General features: G+C 40.4%; 1 protein-coding gene across 1 annotated transcript in view; it reads right to left on the minus strand.

The window, feature by feature from the left end:
• The window catches only part of GLI3 (GLI family zinc finger 3), a 274,283-nt gene that overhangs the window by 14,418 nt on the left and 247,487 nt on the right, over positions 1-12,378 (minus strand). The window contains 2 exon segments of the mRNA XM_037837138.1: positions 780-944; positions 2,053-2,202. Coding sequence (XP_037693066.1) covers positions 780-944; positions 2,053-2,202 — 315 coding nt within the window.

A 12,378-nucleotide genomic window follows, 5' to 3' on the forward strand; every position in this document is an offset into this window, starting at 1 on the left:
TTCAAGAGAAGGCTTCATGTGGAAATCGGAATCTGAGCTCAACTGTCAAGGGGAAGTTGGAGTTACGAAGGCAGACATGCACTAAAACTTCAGCAGACTGAATTTGAAATCATCTCCATTCTTCATAATTTGGGAGAACTACATAAAAAACATCAACAGAGCAGGAACCCTTCACTATCATAAGGTGTCACTCAATGCATTATTTTTAAATAATTGACTAGAAACCACTCTGAGGGTATCCTTCAAGATCCTTTGGAATTTAGAATGTCTGGAAACTAGGCAGCACTGGTTGCTCTGTGTACATCTGTTTTGATGAGTGCATTTGAAGATACCACCTGAGGAAAGCTAATAGAAGTGGCTGCCTGAGCAGTAAACTGACAGCTGTCGTCGACATGCTGCTTCTGAACCCCTCCTCAATGCTCAAAGTGTCAACCTTTGCATGGATTCATATTATTTGGGACAGAGCAACTGGATTGAATGCCAAGTTACATGCTCCCACTGGTTGACCAGTAGGTGGCAGTTCTGAACAGCATGGAACTAAGGTTGCCAAGAATTTTAAGAAGTTCCCTTTTATCCAACTCAGGTGGAGTTATCAGCCCCACTTCCAAAGCATCAAGCTCGAATTTCCCCTGCAACTTTAATCCCTGCTTGGGCTAGGAACAGCCAGGAGAAGTGATGGCTGAACACATCCAGTCTTTCCATTTGTATTCCCTGTGCAGTTTCTTTGTTTCCACCCAAGAGCCCTCAGCCCCAAGAGCTCTTTCATGCAGAAGACTTACCTCATTGGAATGTGTTCTATTTTGGTGCTTGGCGCGATCAGAGGCATTTGAAAAAGCCTTGTTGCAACCTTCGTGCTCACAGACATACGGTTTCTCTCCAGTGTGGGATCTCAAGTGGGTTTTCAAGTTTTCTAGTCTGGAGTAGGCCTTTGTACAACCTTCAAACTGAGGACAACAGGTAAATCTGGATTATGCCACACAATAGTAGACTGTACAACACTCCTTGAAAGCGGATGAAAAACTGACATTCGAGGATCAGCAGCTTTTCAAAACCACGTAACAAAAGTCCACTAAACTCTGCATTTATTGGGATTCAGATGTGGCTCAGTGCCGTTCAAGATAAAGCATTTTCAGTGCTAGTAAAAGTCCTGAGGTTTTTTGTTTTTTTTTGTTTCAAATGGACCGCTCAGTGTGGACAATGGGCTTCATTATCTGCTCATTGATCTCCTGGAATTCCCACTGATTTCAGATTCAGCACAAAGTTCATTAATATGGCTTTGTATCCATACAAAGGCATGGAATTTGATCATGTTTGTAAAGGGCCTTTAAGATGTAAAGTACCAGAAACTAAGCCATGCCCAGGGCACCTCCTCAGAGGTATTTCAGTGAAAGAAGGTTTAACATCGTGAGGATGCCCGTGCACTCCCTATACCATGGGGACTGCTCAGAAAAAGCCAAGGGGAATACTTTAAAGACTAAGTATAAGGATTACCTTTTTAAAAATCCAGCCTAAACTTTTTAAGTAGGAAGCTGGCGTCTCTCTGCCTCTGAGCCCTGTGATGCAGTTAGCAATGCACGCTGAGGTGGGCCCTGGCCGCTGAGGGCATTCCTAGGGCCGGAGGTGAGTCCCAGCTGCCACCTGCCACTTTCCCCTCCAGACCTGCCCTGTCTAATTCGGTAGCTACCAGCCATGTGGGGGCTATTTATATTAGTATTTAAATTGATAAAAATTAAATTAAATTAAAAAATTCAGTTCCCTGGTTGCCCTAGCCACATTTCAAGTGCTCAAGAGTCACATGGAACTGGCAGCTTCTGAGCTGGACAACACAGGTTGTAGAACCTTCCATCACAGCCTGAGCCACACCTCCACTCCTCCTCAGAAACCGCTCTAAAAACCCAGCCATTTATCACCGGACAATGTCCCATGCCACCCACCATGCCTCCCAGAGCTGGAATGTTCAGCATGACGAAGGATCCACAGGGCAAATCCTGATGCCCACACGGGTGAGGCGACACCCTAAGCGTATTCCCGGCAGCCCACTGCCATACTCACAGTGCATTTGTGAGGCTTCTCTCCCGTGTGCCTTCTCATATGCACTACCAACATATACTGGGCTTTGAAGGGCTTCTGCTCTCTCGAACAATCGAGCCACCGGCACACAAACTCTTTCTTCTCTCCGTGGATGTGGTCATTATTTATATGCTGGGTTTGGAAAAAGAGAGACACAAATAAAACGGAAATGAATTATACTCATTTCTGAAGAAAATGGAAGGGAATGCAAAAAATGCCACAATCTTAAGGCCTAAAGAATATAAGTTAAATCTGCCACATTACAGATATTATTTTAGTTCGTGTATTTCTTGAGTAAATTCTTCTCTTGCTAACTGGGTATGTATACTTCCCAACCAGCAGGAGTGACGCTATTTAGAGGAAATGTGGAACTCCAAAAAAAGAACTGCATCAGGCATTCAAAGAGCAGAGTTCAATCCTGAGTTCTGCCACTTGCTGGTTGTAAAACAGGGAAGCCATTCTTGTCTTCTCTGCCCTGTCGTAATATTTTATCTGCCAAGTGGGGATCAAGGCTAAACGACTGCAGAGGAGCTCTCAGCTCTAAAGCTCTTTAGGCTCCAGGTTAGCACCGAGGCTCCAACTTTAAAAGGAGAATACGCACACACACACACGTACACCGTGTACACTGTTCTGTAATAAGAGGCAAGAAAAATTGAGGTCCTTTTTCAAACTAAACTTCAGTTAGGTTAGTGGGATTTCTTCTTGAATAAGAACCACAAGGCAAAGAAGTAGATACCGAGTAAGAAGACTATGTGATCTTCAATAAATGATATAGTTTCTTCAGATCCTGGTTTCCTGCACGTGCAAAATACAGGAATGGATTAACTAGTTTCTAATGTCCATTCTGGCTCTAAAATTCTATTAATTCAGTTTTTAAAATGAAGATGAATTTCCCTCAATTCCCCATTAATTCAAATTTTTCAAATCATTTTTCATATAGTTCCTTGAATTAACACATCAAGTGCCTTAAAAAATTAGGGGACATGAGAAATCTACAGTCACATCAAAGGAAGTGAAGGTTCTTTGTTTTGGCTCAAATTATGGTCAATTTCAATAAATTGAGTACATGACTGAGATGTCCGGTTATGGATTACTGAGGAAATGTGGGTCCTGCACTGATCCTGTTGGTTTTTATTCTCTGCTCACCCCACATTTTACGTGCCTTAATTTAAAGCTTTGGCAAACATGTTTCTCAAACATCCACAGGAAACACCTCACTCAGAATCGGTGCAGTAAGTGGAAGCCCCCCTTCAGTGCCAGGTACCGCACAGCTGTTAATGCAATATTTAATGAACTTTCTGCTCCAAAATGAGGGACTGAGGATAAAATTCCACCTTCACAATCAGCCTTTCCCAATAACTCCACCAGGGAGTCTACTGCTGTTTTGTGCTGTTTCTACAGTTTAAAACTGGGTAAGAGCAAGGAAACCATTATTGACTATCCTCTCCCTTGTGCAACTGGATGTGATGCAGAGCCAGTGGTACATCCCTGGTACATGCACAAGAAGACAACCACCATCTTTTCCAAAGCTCTGGAAACAACAAGAAAACTAAATGACATCACTCATTTTCACAGTGGTATAGCATCTCCATGGCAATTTTTTTTTTTAAGTTTCTAAACTTTATCCTTCATTCTTAAAAGTTAGAATGGTGCACATAATATGAAGAGAACAGATGTGCTGGGCAGAGAACAAAATGAACATTTAGCTTTATGCTTTTGTAGTCCATTCACATTACCCAGGACCTTCCCAAATGTGTGCCAAAGCCCAGGCTCTGAAACAAAGCTCAGGTCACACAGACAGAGACTATGACTTCTCCTTTCCAGGGAGACAAAGAAATGAGCACACACAACCATGCCATAAAAATTGCTCTTGATTCAGTTTTACAAGTCATTGGAAATAAAATTTGAGTCTCTTGGATTCATAAAAATTAAAGGAAAAGAAGGGAGGAAAGGAGGGAGGAAAAGTTAAAACTGGGGAAACTGAATTACAATTCGTGCTGAGCCAGCCCCTTGAAGTCAGCCAGGATCTCTGTCTTTTTAGTTTCCTACTCTCAGCAACTGCCAGTGTTCCTGGGACATTGCAGGCACTCAGTAAATCTTTGTAGAATTGATTTGACTAAGGTGGCCAGCTGAACTTCCACTGGACCAAAGAAATTATACTCCATGCTCGTGCTTATCTCGTTTCAACTTCATTTCACCTAGCAACTCATACTGTAAGAATTTAACGCAAGGAATTTCATTACATTAAAATAAGAGACTATCAAGAATTCAAAAGGATTTGAAAGATCTCCAAATGTGACCCTTATCTTGGTGGTGGAATAAAAGGAATACACCGTGATTACAACATTTCATTTATCGCTCATGGGTTTGCAAAGTATGTGTTGAGTGTGGCTGTGCCAGGCCCAGAGCTGGGGAATGAGAGAGGAGATGGCAATCTACTGGGGAGAAATGGGTAATTATTTAAATTGCTATACAATTATGGTGGTAATAAGCATTATGAAGGGAAATAGCACAGTTTTATAAAACATGTAATAGGGGGTCCTAAAACACCGAGGAGCATCAGGGTCAGGGTCAACTTCTCAAATGAGGTGGCATTTTAAAAAAGGACCTGAGGGATGAGTGGAGCCCCAGGAATGTTAGCTGGGGAAATGGAGACAACCAAGACCCGGGCTCTTTAATGTGAGGGTGGCAGAGGAAGAGTAAAATGTCAACCCTCACCTGTGTCTCCTTTCATCTTTGCCAAGGCTCTGATTGTGCAGGGATGGAGGTAAGGGCAGGGAGGTGAAGAAAAGAAGACTACTGCAGAAAGGTGGAACAGAAGCACTTGCAGCAGGACAGAACTTGCCGTCTTTAAGGAACATGCAAAGCAGGAGGGACTGGCCAGGCAGAGGCAGGTGGTACTTGCACTGCCGCTGCTTGGCATGCTATTAAGAAGGCCTGGGTTTCCTGTGGGTCAAACGTACACCATCAAGGTAGCCAAGCTTGGGCTAGCTTGCTGGTCTACCTAAAGCTCAGCATGCTGGGCCAGGTCCCCAGCAGCAGAGTCTGTGGGCTGTACTCCTAGATAGAACTCACATACCTCACGAGAGAGCCAGCACTTGGATGCCGGCCCCCCAGGAGGAGGGCATCAGGCACAATTGGTATTAGCTGGGGAAATGGAGACAACCAACAGGGGGAGGCTCCAATGGCGAACAGTGATACAAGAAACCTGTCCCTTCCCCTCTTCTTCTCCCCAACACACTGGAGGAGTCAGACTCTAGAAGGTAAGTAAAGACATGTCCTGAAGGCAAACCAAGACCTGGGCTCTTTAATGTGAGGGTGGCAGAGGAAGAGTAAAATGTCAACCCTCACCCATGTCTCCTCTCATCCTTGCCAAGGCTCTGCACCTAGCTAGTGACTGGGGGAGGCTTTGGATGGGATAGGAAATTGGAGGTTTCAACTGGATGGACTCCCTGAGTTGAGGGGTCTGCTTTTTAGCAGGGGAGGGAGACTTGAGAGTGAGCCGTGAAGGCAACGATTGGAAAAATTCAAAATCATTTCCAAAGTACACCTCACCAAGACTCACCTAGCTTTGCATCTGGGATAATGTCTGAAATTTCCAGGAGAGGGGAATCTGGTGCAGATCAGCAAACACTAACAGCCTAGGATTGTCTCCTCATGGGGAAGATGGGGAGGAACCTACACTCAACAGTTAAAGCAACTTCACTTTCAGGAAGGTTGGCATCTCGGGAATTTTCCCTTTTCCCTTTCTGCCCTCTTACAGTAGAGAGAAGCCCCATCTAATATGCTTTTATAATTTTCTGAAACTGCTCTTGTGTCCAAACTTGGATTGCAACCATGAGTTATTTTCCTATGAAATGAGATTCTATAACCCAGGAGTCCAGGGTCCAGGTCCAGTTCCCTTGTCTTTACAGCCCAGATGCTGAGTCCAAGTAATCAGTTACTACAAAGAAATACAGTGACATCTTCTGCCTATATAGGCAGTTCAAATGCACCTGAAGCTGAAAAATTTCCCAAGGGCTATGTTTCAATTGAAAATTAAAATTCTAAGAAATCATGGACTTCACAATTGACTTCGTATGTCCTCGTGGTCTAAATATTTACTTTCCTTTAAAAAGCTGCTTTGACCTCTGCAAGGAGTGCTCACAGAGGGCTCATCTTAGGGCAGACTTTTTATTACACTGGAACGAGCAACAAGCTGGGTATCAGAAGATGCATCCCCAGCCGATTTCTGATGAGCTGTGTGATATCGAACAGGCCAATTCACCTTTTTGGGCCTTCATTTTCTAATCTGCAAAATTACAGTGATGAACTAGATCAGGTGTTGGCAAACTCTTTCTACAAAAAGCCCAGGTAGTAATTATTTTAGGCTTTGCTGGCCAAGAGGTCTCTTGCAGTTACTCAACTCCATCCACCGCTGAAGTACAGAAGCAGCCACAGACAATATGTGAACAAATGGGTATAACTGTTTTCCAATAAAACTTTATTTATGGATTCTGAAATTTGAATTTCTTATCATTTTCATGTGTCATAAAATATTATTCTTAAAATTTTTTTTCCAACTATTTAAAATGGAAAAAAAATTTTTTTAGCTCATGGGCTGTACAAAAACTAGCAACCAGCTAGATTTGGCCCGTGGGCTGTTGTTGCTAATGCCTGAGCTAGGTGATTTCAGTTTCTTTCCTGCACTAACAGATCAATGACTTTCTCTGTTAGGTTAGCTCTCAAGCCTGAGGAAGTAAAATTAGAAGGAAGGACATCTCAGTGCCCGAGAAAAGAAAAGACAGTAGGAAGGAATAAAAATCAGTATCTTGGGCTGAAAAGTGGGCCAAATGGGGCAGAGTTAGGTGAGACAAATATCACCATCCACCTCATTTTCCTAGGTCTGGGTTGAGAAAGTAAGTATCCTCTGCTTACCAAAATCCAAGCTAGATTAAAAGAGCAATGCATAATGAATTCTTAATATTCAATCAGTTGATCCCAGCAAAGTTGGCCTGAAGTTCCATAGGCATGAGTTTATGTGTGGTCTGAGTGAAAATCTGACTTTCTAAGCAGTGACATGTTAAATCAAATTGATAAATAATTTAATTGGATGGAAAATAATGCATGATTAAATTCCAAACCAATCCAACACGAAGACATGTAATTTGCCAGAGTCCCAAGAGTCAGAAAGAGATCGATGGTATAAATTATGACGTCATATGCCAACTCTCAGAGCAGCCACCTGGAACTTTTCCTGTCTGGATTAGCAGGAAAAAGTTACTGAGACTGGGCAATGCCCACCATTGAGCTTCCCCACAAGTCCATTAGGATTGTAAGCTCTTGCCTTGAGAAACTGATGGTTGACCAAATGAAACAGCTCGGGAGCCTATGGCAAACCTACAGAGCTGATACTTCACAATTGTGATATGTCAGTAGCAAAATGAACCAAGATCCAGTATTCCCCACTCCCAGTGGGGTTCTGGGAGCCCAGAGAAAGGTGGGAGGCATCAGTCTACTTGGCTTGGCATTCAAGGAAGGAGAAGGTGCTTATTTTTGTAAAGGGATTCTCTCTCGAAAGCCCAGCACTTAGTGTATCAACCCAGGAGGCTTTGAGTGCTGCCAGAAGAAAGACCTGAAGGAAAATGGCCAAAGTGAAGCTTTTCTTTCACCAGCAGCAAAACAGAAGCCTACAAGGGGGTTCACTGAGCTAATCGAGTCCTTTCTTCTCGTTTTATTATTTCACTATGAGTTCAGAGCAGACGGTTTTTCCTCCATTTATTCCTAACCCTTCAGATGGAATGCACCATGCATCAGCTGACCCAGAATGTTGACAACTCTCCAAATAAAGCTGCTATTCAAGCTTTTCTGAACCCTTGGAAGGGCACTCCTGCTTGCCTTCTGCCTCTCTTTCCTTTAGCCAGATTCTCCACCAATTCCCATCCAGAAATCATGGGAGAATCTAAGTGATTCTCTCAGGTGAGAGGCTAAAGCATCACGCAAATGTGAGCGTGTGGACAATCTGCATATCCTCATTAAAATTCAAGCTTGCATAGCACATTAACCAATGGACAGGCACCTAATTGTTTCAAAAGTCTATTCTCTCTTTACATTAGCCAGCTCCTTAATATCAAGTAGGTAAATTCTGTCCACTGCTGTACGGAAAATATTATCATTATGCACACTTCAAAACATGAAGATAGGACATGTAAAACTTCAGACCCCACCAATGCCATAATTTCCATACGGCTCCTCTGTGTATATACGTTACACACCAGCCTTTCTGTCACTATCTACCATTTCTCAAATAACATAGGACCTTTCCACCAATGTAAAAGGTTTCTATAAAGTATGTTGCCAAGTTTATCACAGCACAAGGTACATTTAAAAGCAAAAAAGTATGGTTTTTAATAGAATAGTGCTTGAGTGTATATGACCACTCTCGCACACAAACACCTACCGAAATGTGTGTGCACATTTACCACTACCTTAATAGAAAAGAAAATAATGGATTGGAAAGCAGAATATTTCATACATGAATATCCAGGAAAATAGGACTGCATTTTGATATCAGCTCAGCGTTCACTTGGTTCACTGATTAGTATTATGCCGGGAGCTGGAGATGGTTGCTTTACCCTCAGCTGTCCCTTTGCCATAAACATGCATTGTACTTTGACCCACTAACTTGGCACCTTTTGATGCTAGGATATTAGGAAAAGGAAGGAAATAAAGCGGAAACATCGTCTCAGAATATCAATCTGGACATCTCTTTGATCTTTTCTCAATCTTTTCACATTGCTACCAGGTTAGCCTATAAATGAGGCTTGAGTTAGCTAATCCATTTAACAGAATTCAATAATGTGAAAATTCTAAAGATTCGCTGAGGAAACATATTTTGGCATAAGACGGGATATAAACAAGTAAATAATTTTAGGAAAGCTCAAGTCAATTAGCCTCCTGACTTTATATCATAAATCTATTACTATGGCTTTACTTTGTCATCTGGAGATACTTTTGAATGGGAGAAAGAGGAAAAATGATTGAGAATCTTTTAAAATTAAAATTACATTAAAACTGACTTGAGAGAGAGCTGAAAAGTCTTTGCCTAAAAGAAAACTTTCTTTTCAAGAATCTCTCAAAACTTTCCACCTGAAATAAGGGATATAACTTTTTGTTTTGTACAGTATTTGATTTGTGTAACATTTTTGAAAAGTTTTACGTCTGTCATGCCCTGGATTGTATAAGGACACTTTGTGATCGATTCTCTAGGAAGAAATAAGAAAAAATCATGAGTTGCAGACTCTCAGGGTTGAAAGGGGCCTTATACTTTAATATGCATTTGAATCTTAGATAAATAAAATAATTTAAATTGTTTTGGTGGCATCTATCAATCTTTCTAACAGAATATTTTAAAAGCTTCAACAGTTTGCTATGTTCTGAAGAATCCTCGTAAAACCTTCCCACTGTTTAAATTCACACTGGTTTTACATTCACACTGGTTAACGAAATATATTTAAAAGTGTTTTCCAGTTTTCTGAAATAGCTATAAAATTATACAGGAAAATATCAAAAGGACTCAAGATTTTGGGTACAAAACAGTATTCTCTTTCTAAAAATAAAATTTAAAATTCTATTTGTAAGCACCAATACATTACAGAATTATTTTCTTTCAACTATAAAGAAAGGCAAAACTCTTTAAGAAAGTAAATGTCTTGTATGGATAAGGGGTTTCACAATGTTGGAATTAGAGAAGGGAAATTAACTACTTTAAAATATTGCTCACCGTTTCCTCCAAACATCACAAAGATAAGTTTTCGTTACTCATATTTTAAAATGGAGGAGTATAAAAAGGAGTGAAGTACTGATACATACTGCAACATGGATGAACCTTGAATACATCATGGTTACCGAAAGAAGCCGCACAAAAGGACAAATATTGTATGATTCCATTTACATCAAGTGTCCAGAATAGGCAAATCTACAGACACAGAAAGCAGATTAGCGGTCGCCTAGGGCTGGTGGCAAGAATGCAGAAATTGGGGGTTGATGGCCAACGGGTATGGGTATTCTTGTGGGGGTGATGGAATGTTCTAAATTTGATTGTGGTGACGGCTGCACACTTCTATGAATATACTAAAAACCATTGTATTGCACACTTTAAATGGGCAAATTGTAAGGTATGTGAATTATATCTCGATAAAGCTGTTACCAAAAAGCAAAAAAAAACACACATACAAACAAAAAAAGTGAATGTGGACTTAGCAGTGAGTGGAGTCCAGGAACAAAGTAAATTGTCAAGGGAACATCCAGGTGGGAGAAGACTTCCCGTCTCCTGGACTGAATTTCTCTTTCAGACTGACAAGGGGTGGGACTTAACAACTGATTTTCCATAGAAGCACAAGGCTGTATCTTAATCACAATTTCTATTAAAACACCACACAAACTTATAGACACACACGATACCCATAGATGGGTTTTGCACAAAAGAGGAACATATTTTTACTACACAATGCTTGTGGTGGATTTCGTATTGGACTCCAGGTAAATGAGCTGGGACCTCACATAAGTGACAGCTTCTCTGCATTTCCTTTTTCATCTTTCAGGTTGTAGAGTGGAATGCAAAGATGGAGAAATCTGAATTTTGTGCAGAGTTATAAACAAAACCTTAACTAAAACATCATATACCTATTAGTCCAAAATAAGTTAATGCAAAGCAGTGTAAGGTTTGGAAACACTGGTACCCTTTAATCCATAAAATATTCTAAAATTCATGAACAAGTCATGCAAAATTCAAGCATAGATCAAAGACTCTATATTTTAGTGTTGTTGTTACCTTGAATTATAAAATAACTAGGTATAAATGTATACTGGGATATAATAGATCCAGCTTTAAGGAATGCATGGGTTACTGGTTCAAACTCACATATACTGTACAATAATATATTGCTTAATATTACAGTGACTTAAAACTTGACATTTTGCTTTCAAGAAAAAAATATGAAAAGCAAAAAACATGTATCAATAATATCAGTAAATGTTATTTATGTTACTTGAGTGAAAAGAAACATCCTCATACTTAAACGTGGGTGGAAGGTTTCTAATTCCTTATAGGAACTATAAATATTCCCTTTCTATAATTTTGTTCTCTGAATTCTTAGGTTATTTTACTAAAATATATATCTGCAACTCTTCTCTTTTTAAAAGGATTCTTTTACACCTTAATGTTTATGAGGTATGGACTTTTGTTAAAAAAACATTCTCAGAGCTTCTTTTCTGGAAAGGCCAGTATTTAAATCTCACTGAGATTTTAAGTAGAGATGTAAAGTGGTTACATCATATCCTCCAACCAGTATTCTAGTTAATATCTTTGCTGCAAGTTACCAGGCACATCTATTTGTATTTTCTATTATCCTTTTAAATACCAACCTTTGTTTCGGCCAAAATGACAAAAAAAAAACACTTAGACAAATTGATTGGGGGTCGAATTGCCAAAGAGGTAAGCAAGAAAGGATTAAGATGTATCTGTGTATATCTGTTCTAGAAATAAGAAGAAAAACACTACTAAATCCAGGCAAGATTATTTTAATTGTGCAATATTGGAATGAAACAGTTTGGAAAGCCAATCTATTCAATCTCTTTGCAATAAGCAAACATGGGAAGCTCCAGGGTTTCTGATGTCAGCTCCAGACTTTGAAGAAGGAGATACAGTTTAAGTTTCACTTTTCTGTTCCTCAGCTAGCTCCTTGACTGGGAGAGAAGAAGGCAATGTGGAACCTTGCCCAGGACCAAGTTAATTACTCACTCACAAGTATTGATCATTCCCACAAATCCAGAATATCTGGATTGGAATATTGGAATATCAGGAACACTGGGCTCTCTGGAATGGAAAGAACTGCCACCCAGAGCAATTGCATACATCTCAAAAATAGAGATCTCAGAAGCTAAATTGTGTCTCCAAGCACTGAAATCTTTCCACCATGTGGGTCTGGATTGCCACCATGAGGAGGAAGGAGAGCTAATGGGTACTTCCTTGGTATAACAATGCCAATGAGTATCTGCACAGCAGTTACACTCTTCAACCTATTTTCAAAATAAGTCTTTCGTTTGTTATAAAATTTTGAGAGGCAAGTCGGCTAGGTATAATTTAATAGCACACCTTGCATTTTTAATTTCAAGGTACTTAATGTTCTCTCTCTGTTACACACACACACACACACACACACACACACACACACACACCATGACTAAGCCTGCGGAGGACAGGGAAGACTTTTTTTTTAAAAGTCTCCCTGACTTTGAGGGCAGATGCAAACTTTTCGTGTTTGAAAT

This window comes from Choloepus didactylus, chromosome 5 (genome assembly GCF_015220235.1).
Source record: "Choloepus didactylus isolate mChoDid1 chromosome 5, mChoDid1.pri, whole genome shotgun sequence".
In the NCBI taxonomy this organism is placed as follows: Eukaryota; Metazoa; Chordata; class Mammalia; order Pilosa; family Megalonychidae; genus Choloepus; species Choloepus didactylus.